This window comes from Ixodes scapularis, unplaced genomic scaffold (genome assembly GCF_016920785.2).
Source record: "Ixodes scapularis isolate PalLabHiFi unplaced genomic scaffold, ASM1692078v2 PGA_scaffold3__209_contigs__length_174095766, whole genome shotgun sequence".
In the NCBI taxonomy this organism is placed as follows: domain Eukaryota; kingdom Metazoa; phylum Arthropoda; class Arachnida; order Ixodida; family Ixodidae; genus Ixodes; species Ixodes scapularis.
The window spans coordinates 87872356-87895125 of NW_024609868.1; the positions used below are offsets into that span (position 1 = coordinate 87872356).

The following is a 22770-nucleotide window of genomic DNA, read 5'->3' on the forward strand; positions in this document are numbered from 1 at the left end:
TCGCTGTTTCGATAAGCGAGATCGAACATATGTGTTCTCGTATCGCTTCACGGAGACCTGTCTTGTTTTCGTGCGCTCTCTCTCTTCAAACCATAGAGCGCCCTATGTACTGAAGACCGGTGGCTTCACCGCGTTTCCATAGGAGTTAAACCTTTTTTTTTTTTACTTTTTCCTCAGGTAAGCTCGCTCTTTGTAAATTTTATAGAAAAAATGCACCACCTGTGGCCAACGCTGTACAAAATCGGAACGCGATAGGTTAAGAAACCGAATTTTGTGGTCGATTTAAAGAGCCTGGCCGGTGCTTGTATCACCCAGTATAGGGAACGTTCTCAATTGAATGGCTGCGGAGATTGGTCTTAAGTTCGCGTAGCGAGGAAGAAAGCAGGCGGAAAGGCGGAGGCGTTTGCCAACGATGCATGCTTTCAAAACCTTCTCGGAGCTGGTATTGCAAACGCTGCTTATAAACCACGTGACCCCCATTGAGTAGTTCGAAACTCTCTTTAATACAAGCTATCTCGTGTTTTCTCGCCTTAAACGGTTATGCGAAATGCACTCGATTACACTCAAAGGCAAATCCTCGAACAAACCTTAAAGGTCGACGACCAGACAAGAGATTCTGCAAGGCAGAAGATCCTCCTCACCCTGGGGGAGGAAGAAACAGGCAATGTTGGAAAGGGTAGACGGGGGAGAGGAGGAAGCGGGGAAAAAGTGGAAAGCGCGAACTGGTCGTCGGTCTTTAAGAAGAACGTGAATACACTGCAAGGGACGCATGTTTCAGTTGTCTAAGGACCAGTTTTGGTGTATACGCCTGTTTGCCTCGGCCAGGAGGCGTGCGGGCGTCCTCAAGACGCGACCACATAATTCTGGCTGTAGGGCACGGTGCTTTAGCGTCTGAAGGGCGGCAACCTAAAGGCAGCGCTGTATCAACCGTCAATGCAAAATTCACGTTTGAATGAGAACGTCTGCCTTTGCGCGCTACTTAAGCGTCTGAAAAAGACTCAACAAACATAAATATGCAATTCGCGACCTCAGCGTTCTACCTGAAAGCTAAAAGTCAGTTCCTTTCAACTGTTCTGTTCACATTTTTTTTTCTTATAAAGTCCGTGAACAACGAAGGGGATCGTAATGACGCGCAACCAAAACGCCACCGAAAATATTGGTGAGTATTGCACATGCGAGTGAACGCAAGGAGTGTGCGTTAGCGTTGTCTGTTACACACCGCGCTTGCACGGAGTACAAACTGCTTAGATTGGCCCCATGCCGACGACACGCGTGCTCAGCGTGGAGCACGCTATACGCTAACGTCAAACGCGCCGCTAAGGCCAAGCGCGCTGTTTCCAAACAAGCCCTCACGAGTTGTGGGCAAAGACGCAGTTTTCGCACGAGGTGTGGGCAGAGCGCTTGCGCAGAAACCGCGCCAAGTGGAGCGTCTCCACATGCGCCCTACCGATAGCAGCGCCACCGCAGCAGAGTGACGTCATCGCCGCTTTTTGGTGCATACGCACCACTAAAGCTCTCCATTATGTACTGTTCGTCGTGAATGCTGTTGAAAAAACTTGAGAGCTACACATTCCTATAGGTATATATATACTAATCACTGGATTCGAATCTCCTAATTATGAACAAGGCATATTCTTAATCCACCAATTTTGAAAAACCTTGCTATAGTTAGAGACTTTGTTCCTGGATTCTTTGGTAGGTATACCTTGTACAAACAAAATGCGTCATTAGAAAGGGGAGAAACAAGAGGAACGGATACAAGTAATTTCGGAACTTCCAAAAGTAATCGGATTCCCCTGGTGATTAATTCCTATTAAATGTATTCGAATAATCATAATATTGTTCAAAAACTTTCCGATTAATCGGAAAGCTCGTGTATAAATTTTACAGCCCGACAAGTTTAGAAAAAAAAAAAAACTATTTACAAATACAGTTCAAAATGGAGGTTGCGTGTTTTGGTAATTACAGCGACTGTGCGTCCCCTTATTCCTCTCTTGTCTTTGTGCTCTGTAGGTTTTAATTATCTTTACAAATACTGCTTTGTGTGTAGGTAAAATGAAGAGATTGGTTCCAATTAATTATCTTAATCCTGTATCTCTCTGTTGAACTCGTGCTTTGACCTTATTTTTTTATTAACTCTCCAACATAGACAAATTAAAAAAAGACGAAAAAAAACCTAACTACAGTTATTTTTATGCTTCTGAAGAGTGTCCCATAACCACTTTTTTTTGTTGCTGTTGTAGCGATAGCCTTTTGTGTGTTCAAAAGAAAACAAGAAGAGTGAGGAAACATTGCTTATCTTGTATTTTTTTCTTGTTCAAGACATCTTTTGCAACGGTCGGTAAAAATAGCCGTCTAGAGTTACCGAAAAATTCACTGGCTCACCGGGGCGCCTTGTGAAAATATCAATTTTATATAATAAAACGATGTAAATAAGCGTGTCGAGTTACTCCCCGGGACGGGGACAAAAATAATTTAGCACAGAGTGTACGTTGTGTCGTTCGTACGAATTTTTCTCACTGTCTTAAGGTTGCAAGTGGCTTCTTTGTTCGTTTAGTAAACAACTGCAAGGTAACTTTTAACTGTTGCCACAGTCACAGGGCCCGATATTTTGACTGAAGCTTTCCGTGAGCAGTGTTTTGTACTAATATCTGTTTTATTTAATATTATGTCGAGAGTATTTTTTAACACTAAGTTATTTAGTATATACTAAAAATGTGCGGTACTCTTGCATGAGCATAAAAGATTCATGGGCTCATAGTGATGAAATAATATCGTCTCTTGTGGTTCGGGAAATCCAGCGGGCACGGAGATAGTAACTAAATATCAGTGCGTCATATTTTCACCGGACGAAGCGGAAACCTCTTCCTCCTACGGAGGCGCCCCGTGGTGTCGAACGCGGGCGGCATGTGACGAAATCGTGACATTTTTGGTCCTCACTTGAGCCGAAGAGAGAGAGCTGCCCGTTCCCGGGCAGCTTCTCTCTCGGCGTCACTTCCTTTGCCCGTCTTCCCCTCCCTCCCCATATTACTCAGTCACTGCGGTAAGGGGAATCCTCCAGCGCGGGAAAAGGGGGACAGGGCACTAAGGACGTTATGAAGGCTATTTTTTGCTTGTTTTCGTAATTTTTATATGGTTATAACTTTTGATATAAAGCGAATTTCGAGAAAAGAAAAAAGTTAACAAAGTTACTACGTTCAGTGCGCTCAGATTCGGTGCAAATTAAAAGTCAGGAAAAGGTCGTTGCCGGGCCCCTTTAACGCACACTTGTAAGGTGTAACTAAGTAAGATATTGACGTGGAGGAAGAAGACTCGACGAGCGTAAACTGAAAATTAGTCGGCGAACTTGTGCCAGAGACAAAACAAAGCACAAACACCAAGAAAGCAGCAGCTAGCGTCGACAAACAGCGAGCGACGCTGTGTCGGCGTGACAGCTGGCTTGCGCGAGAGTGAATGAGTCTGCACGACCGCACTCGGATCCATATCTATTACACTCGGTCTCTCGAACATTCCATCTAGGGAGTTAGGGAGAGCAAAAATGTCCAAAAGCCGGGATTCATGATTAAAAATAAATACCTCTGACTTGCATAACAATACCAACTATTTATCAGACGTTTCGTCTCCTATGCGGGAGACATCATCTGTGCGGCCTGGGAACACCCGACTAGCTACCAGAAGGAAGAAGAAGCGTTAGATTGCTGGTAGCTAGTCGGGTGTTCCCAGGCCGCACTGATGATGTCTCCCGCATAGCTAGAGACGAAACGTCTGATAAATTGTTGGTATTGTTATGCAAGTCGGAGGTATTTGTTTTTAAAGAATTAGGGAGTGAGCTAGGAAAGAATGACTAGACAAGGTCATTCTGGCCTCCTGTTCTTTTACACTTGGGGTGAGCATAAACACGAATGTTTTAGATGTACAGAGAAGCCTTCCATCTTGGTCATGCACGCGGCAAAATCCCATTCGATGCTAAATCAGGTTTAAAAAAAAGTCGTACCTTTTTATACAGCTCGTCTCCGTAGAAGGCTGGCGCTGTTAATTCACACATTTCAAGGAGATCTTCCAAAGCACTCAAAAACTCAGTGATCCCGAAGTCGATTTTCGGGAATAAGAGAGCCAAAACAATGCTATTTATGCTTGATGCTTACAAGAGGAATCGCGCCATATAAAATATCGATGATACCACCAGCAAAGTATGAGAATACTCTAGAATATAAGTAAGAAGACTATAATTAATCGAGATATCTCATGGACAATACAAATTGAAACCTCATGGGCACCGACATCATAGGTCGCAAATAGCCTCAGCGAACCTTATGATAGACGTCCCAGAAATATCTGTATTGTAGGTTACTAAAAACTTACCAGCTTATTCATTAGCAGTTGGTGTGAACCTAAGTGCCCCTCTCGTTCCTTACAGTTCACGAAATACACGGCGTGGTAAGCACCCCATCATCTCAGCATCACCGGACAGCCAATGAAATAATCATCCGATGCTAACGACCGGGGACAAAACTTTGAGCTTTGTTTTCGTCGCAGAGCACGCAAAGGGCACAAAGACGAACCATTACAGGTTTGGACATGCCCTGATCTACTTGAGACAGCGATGTCACAGGGGTTAACCTCTTTATGTAGAAAATGCGTTCAGATATCTAATAGCACGGATAAATATAGGACTTACGAAAAGATATTCTGCCAAAACATTCCAATCTCGAAGGAACAAAGTCCGGTGGTTATAAAACAATTATGTAAATAAAATATACTTAAAAATAACAAACGCATCGCTGTTTTATATGTGTTAGTGCTCAGTGTTAAGCAACGTTTTATAAAAATAAGGATAGGGTGAAGGGGCAATGCTTTCTATATATCTTATATTTGAAAACGAAAACTTGTTCAACGTAAGTTTATTAAGAAGCAAGATTTTTCTTCATTATTTTAAAAATACAATATGAAACAAAAGTACGAACCCTATACAAAATATGTATCACATGCAGTAATGTTTGTCAAGAAATATTTGAATTTGAGATATTGCTATAGTGAAGAGGAAGCCTTCGAGAGTTTTTCTTCCCTTCAATTTATATATACTTAACGAAACACTCTTACGTAGGGGAGGTAGGTCGAAGTGCGGAGATCAATTTACTATCGCCGTAATTCACCATTTTATTTCGACGAAAATCTTATTTAGTTTGCTGCGCGCACTTCAAAAGAACGACGCGCTGTTTATCGGAGATTCCGCGGGCGGACACGATAAACAGAAAGGTAACCTCTCATGACCGAACGGATGGTCGGGCTTTCATAACTTCGCTTAAAACGGAAGCCGATGTAATACACAAGGTTTAAAAAAAAGAAGGAGAAAAAAAATAAACCAGGTTTACGAAATCGACCTAATCTCTTTTTCGTCGATTTACTGAAACACATACGAAGCGTGCCCAAGTTGTGGCGAACAAAAAGTATTCACGTTTTGCTTAATTACGTAATGTTCTTTTCGTTATGGCTGTTAGAGGTTTTCGTGAGTTAAATAGTAAGAAGAGTGGTTTATAAAATCAATCTCAACTTTTTTCATAGTTGAAAAATTTAGCGCTTGTTTTCCTGGCACATTGAATACATAACCCAATCTTTTTTGCTTTCGTGCAATCCCTCAAAAGAAAATGAAATAAAAAATACTATTGCTACTTATATTGATTTTATCATTATTATTGTAAGTATATGACCACGATCTTGTTTCTCGACGCTTTTACTTTTGTCAGGGTGTTAGTGCGACACAGATCCGCTCGACTGTAATACACAAAAAACAGAAACGTATTTGCGCTTGTGACTTGGAGGAAATACTGGATGATATATTTTAATGGAAACAGAATGAAAAAAAAAGTGCAAACTGCTGAAGGTTTAGCGGAATACCGTCGTTTCTAGGTGCTTCTCGAATTCGGCGGACATTACCTGGGAGAATAATCGTCCTGGTAAGTTGGCTAATTGCCTGAAATCTGTTAACATTTTAAGTATTGGCTTTGCAGGTCATGTTGAAATTGCAGAATTGACGGAAATTGCGATTAGAGGCCGCACCAATTAAGATAATTTAGAAAGTTGTATTAGTTTTCGGTATATTAATAATGAAATTTCACGTTTTCAGACCGATTTAGAAACTGCGCGCAAAAAGAGTGCCGCAAGCCCTGCCAACAATGACGCTCAAATCCAACGAGTCAAACGATATTTAGCTAAATAGACAACTTACCAAGACAATTATTCACTCAACTAATGTCCGCCGAACTAGAGAAATACCTAGCGACGACGGCCAATCAGCTAGCAGTCTGCACTCTTAAAAAAAAAAAAAAAATTCCTGTATATTTTGATTAAAAGAAGTTGCAGTATCATATAGAACAAGCATATATGAAGCCTGGAAATGATATGACAGAATGTTTTATTCAGAAGAACGTCGAGGAGGATGGAATGAAAGGCGACTAGGGTGGCTTGATCCCCAGGTAGAGTTTCTCAGCAGACTACATACAACTAAAGTCTGAATGTCACTGCTTAGAAACACACATACAGTAATTAATAAAAAAAAACATTATAGAAAAAAAGTTGTAACATTCCATAGTAAGTACAATATATTTAGGACTGCCGGGATTTCGGTAAACACGGATAAACCCCGAAAATTAATGTCCAAACCCTTTTTTCTAAAATCGGGGAAAACCGAAAAAACTCTGAATCGGAGCCGTCCTTGTGTAAGAAAAACGCCAGCTTCACGGGAAGAAAAAAATTACTGGAAGAGACTTAAGAGTGCTTACGAGTAGGAACCCGAAAGCATGCATTATAGTGCCGCGGATGAAATATTTTTGAGTAATGTCTCTACACGTATTGAAGTGTTCACGGCTTCCGTGACGAGGTATCTGCGTTGCCGTGCACATATCGAGGACAACGTCGAGGACGGTGTCTTGGGGAACGTCGAGGACGACGTCAAAAACGACATCCAGAACGACCTCTACGACGACCTTTAGGACGTTGTATAGGACGACGTCGAGGACGACGTCGAGAACGACATCCAGGACGACCTCTAGGACGACCTTTAGGATGTTGTATAGGACGACGTCGAAGACAACCCCTAGGACGACGTCGAGGAGGGCATCAAAGACGGCGTCTAAGACGAAGCCTAGGACGACTTTTTGGAGGACCTCAAGGACAGCGTCGAGGACGACGGCAAGAACGGAGTCTAGGACGACGTCGAGGATGACGTCAAAAGGTCGACGTCAAGAGGATAGTAACGACGTCCTAGGATGACTTATAGGACGACCTTAAGGACGACGTCTAGGACGACCTCTAAGATGACCTCAAGGACGACGCCAAGACCGGCGTCGTTCTTGAGCGTACGATTGAGCGGCGCGTGCTAACGTCAGGCCAGCGCATACCCGCGTCCCACCCTCCTGCTGCGCCGCCATCAGTTCGGCTGACTTTTTAGCAACAATGACGCCGTTGCTATGGAGCCACATGACGGTCGCAGCCAATGGGAATTTAAGTGTCGTTTTCGGCGGACAGACGATGCCGGCTCCACTCCATGGGACAGTTAATGCTTTCGCATTAATAATTGTCTACAGTTTTATTTCGTGTCAACCCGGAATACAGCTACAAGTGAATCGACAAGAAGGCTCCGTCTTGATGAGGAATCATATATCGTATTTCGTTTCTTTTGCTGTTGGTATTATACTCTGACATTTCCCAAATATTCGCGACACGCATATGTTCTTATTCTATGTTGGGGAATTCCATGTCTGCGTCTCAATATTTTGCGACATATGCTCGGACACCAAACAGCGATAAGGAATAACAAGGGATTTTTGAGAAAAAAAGAAGAAAAAAACATGAAAAAAAACAACAAACTCCGAATGCACGGAGCCCTAAATGTAATAGACCAAACACCCGAACAGGGTTTGGCAGTATCCCGATACAGACGTATTGCGATAGTTTTTAGAAATGCACTTCGTATTTTTTATTCCTGTATCGCGATGCAATATTTCAATTCTATTTGGTAGTACTTTATCGAAGTATTTTCGGTTGTATTCTCGGTATCGCGATGCTATCGGGCGAATGTATCTTGTTGCCATTTTGAGCGAGTCGTTTATTTACTTCGGTGGCAAAAACGTCGACGTTCAAATCCTACAGTGTGTACGGGCTTTGTGGTTCATTAATATAGCACGATCAATGTTGATTTTCCTTTTTTTTTCTTGTATACACTACCTAATGCATCCAACCAGTACGAGGAGATCTCAAATAGATTTTTGACAAAATGTTTTTCGTCATTTGTATTTTTGGAATATTTTTTACTTTATTTGAATTTCAAATCCTCTTTTATATACCGCAAATGTATTTTTCATACGTATCGCGGCACCGTTTCATAAATGTATTTCAATATCAGCACTAAAGGTGTCTTTGCCATGTACACCAGTATTTGTATTTCCAAATATTTTTTAGAGTATTTCTGCTCAACCTTTCCCCAGATACGTGGGAAAACCGAAAGACGACACAACACAGACGACACGACAAGACAGATTGTGGCTTTGTGCAAGCGTGGGCTACATATATGGCAGCGCACTTCAGTGTTGTTTTTGTTACTAAGGGCTGGCACGCGCCAAGTCGTTGTGGGTTGTGTTCCTGAAGAATTCAATCTTCATTGAGATTTCGGTATCATGTCGTCCCTCGTAGAAAGCCTTCATGTGCGCTTTGCAAGGGTAATGCCACCCTTTGTAATACGACTCCCCGACAAACCAGCAGCCATTTTGGTTCTCGGCGAAAATCCGTGGGGCTTATAACCCTCCCGGAAACAAGCACCTTATCTCACAAGTTCGGAGCAGCGTTGTGGAGCCCACGGAGGGAGGATTAGCATTTTACCCCTCGGATGGGAGGACCGATGGACACGAGGGCCACTTTCCGGCGCACAGGGAAACAATGAGAGGAACTAATGGCGGTGGAAGAGGGTGTGGGAAAGGGAAACAGGCAGTTGGCATCACTCTATGCGAAGCGCACATGAATGCACCCTAGTCCCTTGTTCTCCATAGTATCGGGTATTTAGTCTGTTGTGTTCAACCATCACCAGCTCGTTCGCGCCCTAAATTTTTGTTCATTAAGTACAAGAGTTTACGTTAAAGCTAGAATAAAATGTTCTGAGACGGCTTTAAAGGAGTAATAAAACAATTTTTTAACTTGTTTCTTCTTAGCTTTCCTCCACAACTCATAAATCGCGCATTGCACCGAACAGTGCAAGAAGACGGAAAGGGGAGAGTCCCCTCTTGCTCGGACTCTCGTTTGTGTACCCGGACACAGCAATTCTCCCCCTAGAAGATTAGCCTGCCGCTAAAAATTCAGACAAAAGTTACTTCTCTCCCCCCCCCCCCCCCCCCCCCTTTCCCGTTCACCCCGAAGCTGACAGGACTGTCGAAGCTACGTGCTCGTTGGGCCAGCCACATTTTCGCCACATGATCACGCTCTCTCACGCATACTCATGCGCAGAGAATGAGGTCAGGTGATGAGAGGGAGGCGGCTGATTGGTCCGGCATACGCGTAGCTTCCACCGCAATGTCAGCCTAGGGGTGAAGGAAATAGGTAAGGTCCGGTGTCGTGTGACGTGCGTTTGGATCTGGTGACGCGCTTTGAGGATCGCGGATGTATTACAGTGAAAGAGAGCTTACGAAGGGAAGGAGGTACGAAGTAGTCCGCTGTGTTTTCAAATTTTCGTACCGAAAGTCAGGCTTTTGACTTTCTACCTTTTTTTCTTTTGGCCCGCTGAACGATGTGTTATTAGTAAAATCCTAATCTAAATTGATTTATCCCAGCACGTAATTCGTTTCATGGGCCCTTTAAATTTGTGAATCGTGTTAGAGATAATAATAATATAGAAGTTATATTTTAAGTTCATTATCAAGTTGATGTAACAGTTTTTTTTTATACACAATTGAAAGCACTGTTACACGATAGATAAGTAACACAGATAACGTCACTGAGCATATTTACACTATAAATCCACGCGTGAGAGTGAGTGTGCGCAAGTGTGTGGACGTGTTTGTATATGTGACGTAAATGTAACGCGCGAAGGCGCCAATGGTAGAGTTCCTTAATAACAGTATGATCAAGGCTGGTATGAACAGAGAATGATTATTAACATAGGACACATCTCCCAGTCTACGTATATACGGTCAAGTCTGTCTATACGGACCCCGACCCCGTTATTATGGACACCTCACTATAAACAGAAGACATAATTTTCAGCGATTAATTTGGTAAATACATGAATTTTTTGTTACGTCATTATGAACAAATCACATTATGAACGTTTTCTTGGGGGAACGGAAGTGCTCATATCAACCAGACATCACTGCGTGTGGTGAAAGCCAGGCAGGTCATCGTTTAGAGGTCGCACGACTGCCGTCGTAAGTTCGCGTGACGGAACTGAGCCGGCGGCATACATTTTGTTGATATAGACCGACACGCGGGCTTGACGTCACGGAGCTGCGGCGGCGCTGCGATCGCGCCGGAGCCGGGTGGTGTGGGCAAAAACGCGCACGTTTCGCATGGGCGTCATAGCATTTCAGCATGACGCGAAGCTGTCTTGCCGTTAATTGCACCAAAATGTACAAGAAAAGCAGCGGAGTGAGTTTCCACAAGTTCTCGGGAGACTCTGAAACGCATAGAAGGTGGATAATATCCGTGGATCGAAAAGAATGGTCGCCTCGCGCGAACGACCGTTTGTGCGGCGAGCACTTTCTTAAAGGCAAGGGCGGCTTTCATTTCAATTTCAGTCCCGAGGCTTGCTTATGTGCAGGGAAACCGTTGTCTGGTCCAGACCACCCGGATTTTGTTCCCATGGTGTTCGCACACAAAGCATCGGCCAAGCGCTCGTCGGAGGCTCGCTACGCCCGTGCTACTCAGGAGAAGGGGATCGGCGACAGAACGGCAGTGTTGTAGGCGTTACCAAAAAAAAGTAACGAAATACGTTGCTCGTTACTTGCGAATAAAAGGTACGCGTTACTGAGCTGCGTTACCCTACAAATAAAAGGAACGCGTTACCGCTACCGATAAAAAGTAACGCACGTTACTTCTGCGTTACTTTTTAAATTATGATTTAACACATTTTACGGTTTTGACGATACAGGTATGCATAAGCCTCATATATCAAGAAACATTCTGTTCATGCAGAAACTGAACATAATTACTTTATCTCTTTTTACGGTTTCATCTAAATACTCACGAGAAAAAACGCAAAGGAAAACATGGCTTGACGCCTATACACGGAAAAAAATTTAAGTGTAATTTCTTTAAGACTTGGGAAGTAGTAACAAGTAACGTAACTACGTTACTAGAAATAGTAACGTAAGTACGTTACCCGTTACTGAAAAAAGTAACGCGTTACCGGCAACGCCGTTACTTGAAACGTGTTACCGCCAAGACTCCAGAGCGGACAAAGCGTTACTGCTTGTCATGCCTTGTGGTCATGAGGGTAGGAAAGATATCATACCTTGACTTCAAGACGCTGTGTGTATTTATTGAATTAATAAATACACTTCCGCAGACTTACAGTCTGCTGATCCCGCCGGCAGTGCGGAAACCGACTCGAAGCAATGTAGGCCTCGCTGAGAGACTTGTACGCCTGCACCGTGTCGGCCGTGAACTGGCTTGGCGAAAAAACTAAATAAACGACGACGTGAGCCGTCGACTTCGGTGGCAGCAATTTCACGTCGGTAGTCTAGCAAGCCTTGTTTACGGAGTACGGATCCTCGTAGGCAACGCCGTCCACGCACAGTTTGTTTCGATACCGCTGCCGTTCAGGCTCGGGTAGCGAGCTCAAATAGTCGGGCATAGCCTACGACATGCGTTGTCAGAAAATACGACGCCCAAATAAAGCTGCAAGCCGCCCCTAAAGCGTCAACAACCAGCGCACGCCACCCAACGCAATGGCGAAAACACGGAAAGCCGGGCCGGTTTTGCCCACATAGCTACCGCGCATGCGCGGCCTTCCGGCCGTGTTGGTAAACAGAGCCGCTCCGCGTGTCGATCTATAGCTAACTCAGAGTTGTGGAAAGCAGCAACTGAAACTGTTGGTGTCAAACCCGATTCAAAACGACATGTTGGTGTCAAACGCGATTCATCGGTAGCTTTGCAGAAGAAGCATTCCAGCCTCAAAGATCTGGAGTACTTGCATTTCTTTTTGTCTAACGCGTTACCGTGACATTGAACACCGAGCACGCGACTTACAATGAACGAAACTTAATTTGCGCGGAAGGTCATTATTGTAAAATGCAAACTACAAAAAAAATAAATCTGTACAGAGTTATTTGAAACGTACGCAAGATGCGTGATTGCAAATCATTATCTTGTCTGATTAAGCTTGTCTCGCACGAATAAAGGAAAAAAAAAAACTCAATCACCTGCGTTTGTTTGGTGCTTTAGAACGGAGTTAATTGGATTTTTTCTCTCGATTACCCTCGACCCTGCTCATACTTATCCTTGGTCTGGTTTTTAATTTTTTTTTAATGATGTGTTACAAAATTAGCCTTTCCACACAGGAAAATTATTAATGTTTTGCGCAACAGTTAGTGCTTTGTTTAGGCAGTATCTCGTGTTTTAGCATCACCGTAAATCCCAGATTAGTGATAGACGCATATTAAAAATAAAAACAGAAATGATCAGAAATGATCGTCATTAGAAACGGTCAATTACCCTTCTACAGCACACATAAATGTACATAATACTTAACAAAATCGAGAGGCGACCGTTCATAAGTTTAATCGATTCAAGGTAGCCATAAGTTAGTTTATTCCATTCAATATTTTGTCCTTAAATGAAAGCCCTCAATAAGTAAGACAACGTGAAAGAAACCGATAGAATATGACCTCTTGCTAATGGGCAGAAAAAACGGTCCTGCGGTCTTTTGTGTGGTCTTTATGCCTGTACTTGCCCACAATGATATTGAGAAATTGGAGAAGGAAAACAACTTTGCACTCTGTCCGGTACGGTGCTTGTCTCCTGCTTATTTTAACGAGCAATGACGGAATATGTTTGTTAAGTTTTTGCAAAGATTTTTATAATATATATGTGCATCAAAACAAATCAATAACTCGTAGATAAGACATGCGTAGTTGAGAAGTTCTCCCAGGTGCAAGGTAATGCATTCATTTTTTGGAGAAAGAGGTCTAGGTTGCTCAACAATTAGGTCCTACCATCTTCAGTTTAGTGCACATATATTGTATTTGTTTTCATTCGTCCTTTATGTGAAACGCGCAATTATTGAAATTGTGACACGTTTCTTGTTTGGTGAAAAAGCAACAACAACAATGTTTTCTGTTATGTTTTAGTAGTAAATGTTAAACTCAAAACCTCATAATAATATTAAATGTGAAAATGGGTGCCACGAAACGAGGCAGCATTAAAACTTACAGCTATTAAAATTTTAATCTCAATATTGCTGTGGCAACAAACAAATGCCGAGGGTTTCTCACTACATTATCCATAACGGAGATGTATAGATATGTCTAAATAGAACAATATTTTCTCATCATTTTGTGTAAGCAGAATAAGAGTTAACTGAACTCCTAAAGCTAGAGCTTGGGTTTAAACTGTCCTCTATCGTCGTATTCGTTTAACACAGAAGTTTGAAATTTAGTTTTGAATTTTAGTGCTCATGAAACGAGATTGATGGCTTCAATTAGAGTTTAAAGATAATTATTTTGACCCTTTTCTAGCACGGTATAACGCGTTGTTTATCTTAAAGATTCCCCTAAATAAAATTAGGTCATTATTTGCATGTTACAATAATTCTTTGAATGAAGGTGGAAACAAGTGTACCTAAATTTGCGGAAGTAAATAAACAACAATATGAGTCATTCTTAAATCAGACAATTTCACAAGATTACGTTTATTCTTTTCTTAAAATATACCACTACAAAATATACGCACCTTCAGTACCCCCAGCGCTCGTTTATCTGCTAGCTTAGAGTCCATCAAAGCATTTTAACCGAGATAACAATTTTGTACAATATTATAACTAGACCATACATTTTGACGAAGGAAGGTTGATTAGAATGTTTATTTTAAGCAAAAAAAAAAAGAAAGAAAAGAAAAAAAACTGACGTTTTGAGATGCAATATCGTAAAAATTTTATAAAAAAATGATTTACTTCAATATATCTTAGTGCGACAAGCAAAGAAGCGCCCTCTGCTCTTTGTTATTGTATTGGTAATGCTAGTTACTAATTTAAAGTTATGTTCAGTGCACTGGAAACACCACGTTTTATGGTGCACTGGGTCAGGCGATCCCGCAAGAAATGCCCAAGCAAACATTTAAATATTTGGAAGGATGTGTTCTAAAACAAGTTTTTCAATGCTTTGTACTTGAGCTAGTGCATGACGTAACTCTAAGCCCCCTCTCATTTTTTTCCCGGAGCGCTCCATGGCAGCTACATCGCATGACACTCTTTAACGCGAACAAGCAATCGACTGATTTTTCTCTTTTTGTTTACAATCAGAATGTTGTCGTTAGTTCTTCTGATTTTGCAGAACGGTTGCCCAATTGAGGCACTAAAGTGATCAAATTTGATGCCAGCAAGTATTCTTTCGACGTAGAATATGAACAAGCTCCGATGTCACGTTCGGGCATCCGGGTTTTTTTCTTATGCACGAGTCCGACTATACTTTGTCCCCGAGCATGGACTAACTGCGAAGGCCGTGGAAGCGCAAGCGACTAGCCTTGGCTGCTTTGCCTGAAACACTCGCTGCACGAGCGCTCGTGGAGCTGTCGAGTCTTCATCGAAAGCAATTAGCTCGCATTTTTAGCAAGCGCAGCTAATAATAGTTCATGCTAAGGTGAAACGAAGTATAGATGCTTTGCAGTAGCTGTGCATGGGCGCCGCCATAGTCGACCTTCATTTTTGTTCTCTTTTATTCTGTTTACTTCACTTTAACATTACCATTGCAGGTCAGGTCCTTGCCATTTTGGATTTTACTGTGTCCTCTTCCTCAGCATTGGCCTTAGTGGAGGCCCGTTGACGCCCGTTTAAGGGGCTCGGTATCTAGGTAAGACGAAAAAAGGCCGGCAATGCCGGCCGTTATCTGGCGCGTGTGTAGAGCGTCTATCTTTTTTTTTCATGCGTAAGCATTTTTTTAGGGGTGGGCGAATATTCGAAATTTCGAATAAGTATCGAATATTAGACATTGAATATTCGTACTCGATTCGTAAACTAATTCTTTGGTATTTTTCGATTATTCGTCGTAATACGAATATTCGAAATTAATGGAATATCCGAGAACGTCTTCGCAAGCTTAAGTTTTGCTTTCGGCTTCGGTTTCGGTAAGTACGGCCCAGCGACAGCGACATAGCTGCATGCAGGCTTTAACTTAAGCTGGTGGCGTCGGTGACGGTAGGGATAATCTGCGAGTTTTTGTTCCCTTGTGACTCCTAATGTTTTAAACTGCTCACTTTTGCGTTCGCCCACTCGTGTTCTGGCGGATGAAGATGTTTGCGAAGAACCATGTGCGAAGCGGAGAAACGAAACAGAAACAGCGCCAAAATGAAGAGAGAGAGTGTTTTTGGAAATATATAATGTAAACCTCAAAGTACATCCTGCGTTTTTGAAAGAGTATTATGCAATTACCGCTGGTACGCCAGGAAAAGATCAACCGACGCTGACGGACTTAGTGCGCCGCACAGAGTCCCTGCCAGAAAGGAGGGTGCGAGCGCTAAATAACAAGGTGGCCGCCATGGTGGCGCTTGATCTAGAGCCTTACAGCATTGTGGAAGACTGCGGCTTCAAAGAACTTCTGACAGAAGCCCTTTCCAACTCCCGTCTACCATCCCGCTCTATACACTCTCGCGCGTGCTTGTGCCGCGCATGCATGACGACACACGAAAGAATGTTTAAGCAGAGCTCCACGGTGCCTTTGAAGGCGGCACCACCGCTGTTGCCTTCACAAGCGACATATGGACATCGCGCGCTAACGAAAGTTACGTGAGCTTCACCTGCCATCTTCTCACTCCAAAATTCATGATGAAGCGGTTCATACTGAACAATCGACACATGGCTGCCAGTCACAGTGCTATGAAGATTGCAACTATGTTGGACGAATTGTGCCGTGACTGGGAGATACCCAATGAATCTGCAAAGTTCTTCGTAACGGATAACGGGCGCAACGTCAGTGCTGCGGTAAGGAGACTTCCGTAGACTGAAAGAGCGTGCTCCGCGCATACACTTCTGGCGATTAATGACGCGAGATCCTATTCGCCAGCCATTGATCGCCTGTACAAGAAAGTGAGGCATGTTGTCGGACATTACAAGCACAGTTCATCAGCTCAAAAAAGGCCTGAGGAGTGCCAAAAAAGATGAGAAATGACACACTACGTCTGGTGCAAAACGTGGAGACGAGATGGGATAGCCAGTATCTAATGTTGCCTCGCATTCTGGAACTCAAGTAAGCAGTCACTGTGGAGCTTGCTACCTCTGACTTTGACATCGATGGATTTGGTTCATCAGAGTGGAAAAATGCTTCTGAATATGTACAAGCATTGAAGCCACTGTTTGATACCACTGTTATTGCCCCTGCTGAGAAGTATCCATCGTTGTCCTCCCAAGTTCCTGTGATTTTTGGTATGCTCTACTGTTTAGGTAACTGTTCTGGGGCATCAGAATTTCCTGCAGAACTGATATGATCCACCGAGGCAAGGTTCGCTCTCTATAAGAAGGACGAGGAAGCATGTTTTGCCATGTTGTGTGGACCCACGCTTCAAGTCCGCTATTTTTAAAGCTGAAAATAAAAAAAAAGAAATTATGGCTAAAAGCTATTGTGCTACAAGAGTTAGCCTCATATGATGCTATACTGAAGAAATACAGCCGGAAGCTGCAACACAGTCAAAAGAGCAAGGCTCAACGCCGTCAGCAATGTTTGGCAAGCATTTGACCACTTAGCCAAAAGTGCTATGGGAAGCAAAGTGGTTTGCTTTAGAATGGGAAGTTGTAGCGTATACGGAGGAGGCACTGCTAAGAGAGCAATCCGTGTGACTGGTCGCTAACTGTCAGGTGCTTAAGACGTCCGAGTCTGGTGAAGCTTTGCATCAAATACGTGGCAATACCTGCTACTCCAGTGACGAGTGAGAGAGCTTTTTCGGTTACTAGAGGTGTAGTTTCCGCTCGAAGGGAGTACCTCCTGCCTAACCATGTACAGCAGTTGATTTTTCTACATGACAACTTGTGAACTTCCCTACAACTGGGATTTTCGTTTTTGTGTTGGTATTCTCGTTAACAACATTGCCTCACTTGTGTTAACGAGAATAAAAACACAAAAACAAAAATTTTAGTTGTAGGAAAAATCACAAGTTGTCATGCAGAACGGAACAAATCAACTGCCGTTTCTGGAGTACAAAAAAAAAGAAAAAATTAAAAAAAAATTAAATGCAGTTTCGACATGTGAATATGAAAATACTGTGAAGAAATGCATCTGCCTTCGACTATTCGCTATTCGATTCGATATTCGAAGCTATAACTATTTGTATTCGATTCGTATTCGAAAATATTAACATTCGCACACCCCTAATTTTTTTTATATAGAGCCACAAATCGAGACAATTGACATCGACAAGCCTCGTGCACATGCAGGATGCACGCGAAGACATTTTTGAAAAGCCTGCAGTCACTGGTGCTCGCTTCACGAGCGCCGAGAGACTGCAAGCCTGTCAAAAGTATGATCGTGTGCATGTTGCGCGTGTTTGAGGCTTGTCGGTCTCGGTTGTTTTTGTTTGTCCCTCCAGTGACTACCTCCAGCGAGGTAGTCAGGGCACTCGGTTCACCCTGCTGAGTCTGTAGTAAATGGCACGAGCACGAGGGCAGGAGGTCGCTGCTTTGAAGCGTTCTTCCGCACAACGAGCGCTCGCGATACAAATACACGTCTCAAAGCCAGGAGCGCTGGCTAGCTTTTGCTGCAGTCTCAGCTTAAGAGTGAACGAAGTATTGAGGGACAAAACGAAAAGTACAAAGCTGTCACAGTCACTCCAGTGAGCTATCCTCGATAACACTTGGGCGTCTCGTGGGCTTCGAGCGTGCCCGCACAGCACGACGAAACGCAAGGAGCTCGTGTTCGAGGCCGGTCATCCAAAGGAAGTGCCCTGGCTTTTCTCATTCAGTCAATGCCAACGGGGTAAAGTAAAAAGGCCACTCAGGGCGCGAATCTCAGAGGTAAGTGTTAGTGCTTGCCGGCATCCTTGCTGAACAAAAGAAAGAGAGAGAAAAAAAAAGCGGACATGCGATTACGTTTCGTTTGCGCGTACGGTGCCGCGCACTGTAGGTACTACGTCAACGCAGATGGAGATGGGACTCACCTGCAGCTTGTGTACCTCCCTGTTGAGCCGTACAATCTCCCTGTCTCGGCGTTCCAGCGACGCCTTCAGCTTGGAGATCTCCATCTCCATGGCCAACACGGCACCAGGAGCGATGGACGAGCTCCGGCGGCCCACGCTGCTGCTCAGCCTTTGCTGGCATCCGGTACTTGGACAGGAGGAAGCTGCGCTGGCGGGTGATGGAGACATCGCGAGGCCACCTCCGGCCGCCGCGTGGCCCACCGCACTCTGGGCGGCACCCATGGTGACCACCGTGATGGTAACGGGCCCGTCACCGCCGTTCCTCCACGCGGTCCAAGCCCTGACCGGCTTGCAACACCATGACGAACTCCCGAAGGAAGCCGACCGACTAGGGTCCTCCGACGACGTCTAGAGGCTGTGTTAGGATCTGCTGGGTCCTCAAAATATCCGCGGCGAGACGCGGATGATTATGAGCTGTTTAGGGTCGTACGGTTTATGACGACCTTTCTTGAAGACTAGCTTTGATCCGTTGTTTCGTGCCGCAAAATCGACGCTTATTTGGAGGTTTAAACACCAGATTGTTGAAAGTCGCAGGGTGGCACGTTGAGCGAGGAGTGTCAGCGTCTATCACGACCACCCTCTCGGACTCGCTATTTTTGCGTGTTGCGCAGTCTGACGTTGTTGGGGGTGTCTCAATACAAGACTCTTGGTCCTCGCACGGTTCCGCGGCGTGACAGAAGCGTCAGCGTGTTGCAGGGTCAGCTTCTTGGGGTCGTTCTTGGTGAGCGCTGCACAGTTAACAAATTTTAGAGGTATCAACACCTGACTCTTGATTTTCGCACTGTAACCACCAAGTGAGGGAAGCGTCTGTGTCTCGCACAATCCCCTGCTCGGATGTGATGTTGTGTGTCGCACAGATTCACGTTTTGTGGGGCGTCTCAACACCAAACTCTTCAAAGTCGCACGGTAACCAGGGCGAGTGAAGCGTTCAAATATCCCGCCCAATCAGGCGCTCGTACTCGTTGTCGTTGTGCTTTGCAGGAACTGCCACTTTTTGAGAGGTACCAACGCGTTACTCTTGAACGTCTCACGATAATCACAACGATCCAAGCGCACCAGCGTCTCGCCACAACGTCTTGGTTGCTTGAGCGTCGCGCGGTTACGACCACGGGTGAAGCGCGCTACACAGCGACGCCCGTGGCTCCGGTGTGTGGTGGTCGGCGACCGCTACTAAACTCCCGCCGTGCACGCGGTTTGAGCTCCGGACCGTAACCTTTCCTCCCCATGCTCCTTCTCTCTCCCCTTGCCCTGAGAGTTCCGGTGCAGGCCGCAGTCGAAGCTCTAGTCGCGTTCATCGGCCGCCGCCCGCCGCCACGCTAGCGCCATCCCTCCGAAGCGGCTGCAAGTGGAGAGGCAATGGGGAGGGCGATTGGATTGAGTCTGCAAGGAATTTCGCTATTCTCCGGCTTCTTTTTCTTCTTACAGTTAATAATCTCAGCATAAGTGCAGATATCTGCAAAATGTCAGTACATAAAAGTGGGTGCGCGCGTTCCGGCATGAGTTTGTAAGCGGAAGTTTGTTTGCGCATATGTCAAAACTTCTTGGTGTTCTAATTTGCTAATAATAATGTTGCTAATTGTTTGCGCTTTTTTTTCGGATGCTGATGCTTTATGTTGTGTTCGTGTAAAATGCTGTAGGAGAACCGCTAATCAAGTGAGAATACTTTTTGTATAGGTACAGGATGCTGCCGGCAGTGTTGATGTTTTTACTTTTATATTTCCCTTAGATTTGATATTTATATTTTACATTCCTCGCCTGCCGACTGCTGATGGCACGTCAAAAGGCTTTGTGTCTTCTTTTACCGCATCCTCCGAAACAGAAGTATGTCTGAAATATGTTATTATTATTATTATTATTACTATTATTATTATTATTATTATTATTTTCGTATTTAAAAAAGTTGCTGAAGAAAAAAAGCTTCTCTCATCGCAAATTTAAAAAGATTGGTAGTTTCAGGTGGAAGTCTGAGTTCATTCATTATAGACGCCTCTGTAAGCAACATCAGAGGATTGATCATAAGCCATATGTAGAATGGAGTGGAGCGCGAATCGAGGAGAAATCCAAGAAAACTCTACCGACATGTTCGTTCTCGAGGTGGAAAATTGATACTTCCTGATATTATACTTAATGAGGAGAATGTGACCACGTCCAGTGTATGCGATATATTCGCGCGTCATTTCAGTTCTGTATATAAACACAATAGGAGTGGGTACCAACAGCCGCCATCCCCCGGTGTGAACGGATCCATTTCCCCCTTGCCTGTGGATGAGGGGAATGGTTCAGGAATGCATAAAAAAACTGAGGCCTACCATGTCCTCAGGTCACGACGGTATTCCAGCAACACTTGTAAAAGCATTTCACGAAATTTTCACACCCATCCTCCATGACATTTTCAACAACTCCTTAAGAGCAGGCGTGTTTCCTGACATGTAGAGGAAGTCAGTCGTAGTCCCAGTCTACAAGTCTGGAAGTCGTACCACTGCGTCAAACTACAGGCCAGTGTCTCTGCGCTGTACATTTTCGAATCTTTTCAAAATAGTAGTCCACAAAACATTGTCCTTTCGTTTAAAAAATGTGTTAAGTTCCAACCAACACGAATTTGTATCAGGACGCTTTACAACAACAAATTTGATTTCCTTTATGTCTATTGCATCCAAAGCTGTGTGCCACAGAGGCCAGCTTGACGGGATCTACTTTGATCTGACTAAGGCCTTTGATGTGATTGACCATGGCATTCTTTTATCAACAATTTGTGGTAATGGTGTCTGCGGAGAGCTACACTACGGGTTTCAGAATTATTTGTCTAATAGAACATGTTTTGCTCGTGCGAACTCCGCGTATTCTTTTACGTACACGGCCACCGCTGGGGTATCTCAGGGATCAGTCCTGGGCCCACTTCTTTTTTCTATTTTTGTGAACGATGGGTGTAAGCAGATTGTGAACTCGTCTTTTTTTTTTTTTTTGCAATATGCTGATGATATTAAGATATTTAAGGAGATTAAAACTATCTCAGATTGCAAGTTTCTACAAGAGGACATAAACTCATTTAGCAAATGGTGTTCACCGAACGGTCTCCTACTAAACAGCTCAAAAACCAAGGTGATGTCCTATAGTCGCGAAACGCAAACAACGTGGTTCTCTTAGAGTGTTCGCTCGGGGAGTGCTTTTTGAGTACTCCTCGAGATTTGATAGCCACGTGGCTCGTATAAGTACTTGCGCCTTGCGCGCGCTCGGTGTTGTTTGTCGAACGACTAGAGTATTTAAAAACTCCACAACGTTTGTGACCCTGCACTATTTTTTGACAAGGTCTCAACTCAAACACGCATCTCCTGTATGGAAGGGTAGTTGTAAAACTACCCTCCTAAGGCTGGAGCGAGTGCAAAACAAATTTTTATCTATTTATCGATATCGATATCTGCGCGATGAAACATCTCTATCAAATAGTAACGATGTATTGGACGTCCTAGAAATGACCAGCTTATATCACTGTCGAGAAAAGGTAGATCTGGTTTTCCTTTTCAAAGTCCTTCATGGCATGGCCGACTGTTCAGAACTGCTCTCACAAATATCTTTACGAATAAATCAGACAGTGACCCGTTTGACAACGCCTTTTTACTCTCCTCCGACGTTAAATATCCTGGACCCTGTGTTTCGCATGTGTCGGGCATATGATGGCATTTCAAGTGATCTTGATATCTTGTGTGTGACTGAATATGTCAGATCTCTCATAGTCTTGTATGGGTCTCGCTGAACCTGTGGTGGTTGTGATGTGATTATATAATATTTGTGGTAGTCTCCTACTCTGCGTTCGGACCCTGTGTTCCGTTCTTTCCTTGTTGTGTATATCGTATCTTTGTGTCAGCATTCGTTATATGTATCATATCTTTTACTCAATGTTTTGAGATTTTTATGTTTCTTATTTTATTATTTTTTTTCTACTTTTTTGTTGTGTGTAAGTTTCGGTGTGCCAGTACCAAGACCGCATGGCCGTTCCTGGAAACCTAATAAAAATTATTCTTGATTGATTGATACATTGACTATTATTATTATTGTTACACCCCTTGTTGTTCCGCTTGTGCCTGTCGGTTCTCATCTTCCACTGTGTACGTGTGTGTGAGTTCAGACTTGGATAAACGTGTGTGTGGTGTGTGTCTGTGCATACAAGTTTATGAAGCAGTATGCTTGCAAATTTGTGTGTAAATGTGTAAAAAGCGTGTGTAAGCCGCGCGGCACTGTTAGCGCGAATCAGTGCTGGTCACCGCTTTTTTTTTATTTGCAGGTTGTCATCAAGATTACTAGTATGGTGGAAAGATTTCATTTAATGCATTGACCTATGCAATGAAATATGATGCTCGAAAAGATACTCTAAAAATGCGAAAAGCGCGCCGATGT

The 22770-nt window shown here is 43.8% G+C and overlaps 1 protein-coding gene across 1 annotated transcript in view; it reads right to left on the bottom strand.

The window, feature by feature from the left end:
* The window catches only part of LOC8030317 (cGMP-dependent protein kinase, isozyme 1), a 361630-nt gene extending 342072 nt beyond the window's left edge, over window positions 1-19558 (bottom strand). The window contains exon 1 of the mRNA XM_042292539.1: window positions 18340-19558. Within this exon, the coding sequence (XP_042148473.1) occupies window positions 18340-18600 (261 nt within the window). The 5' untranslated portion in view covers window positions 18601-19558. The remainder of the gene's footprint in view (window positions 1-18339) is intronic.
* Window positions 19559-22770: the final 3212 nt, after the last annotated feature.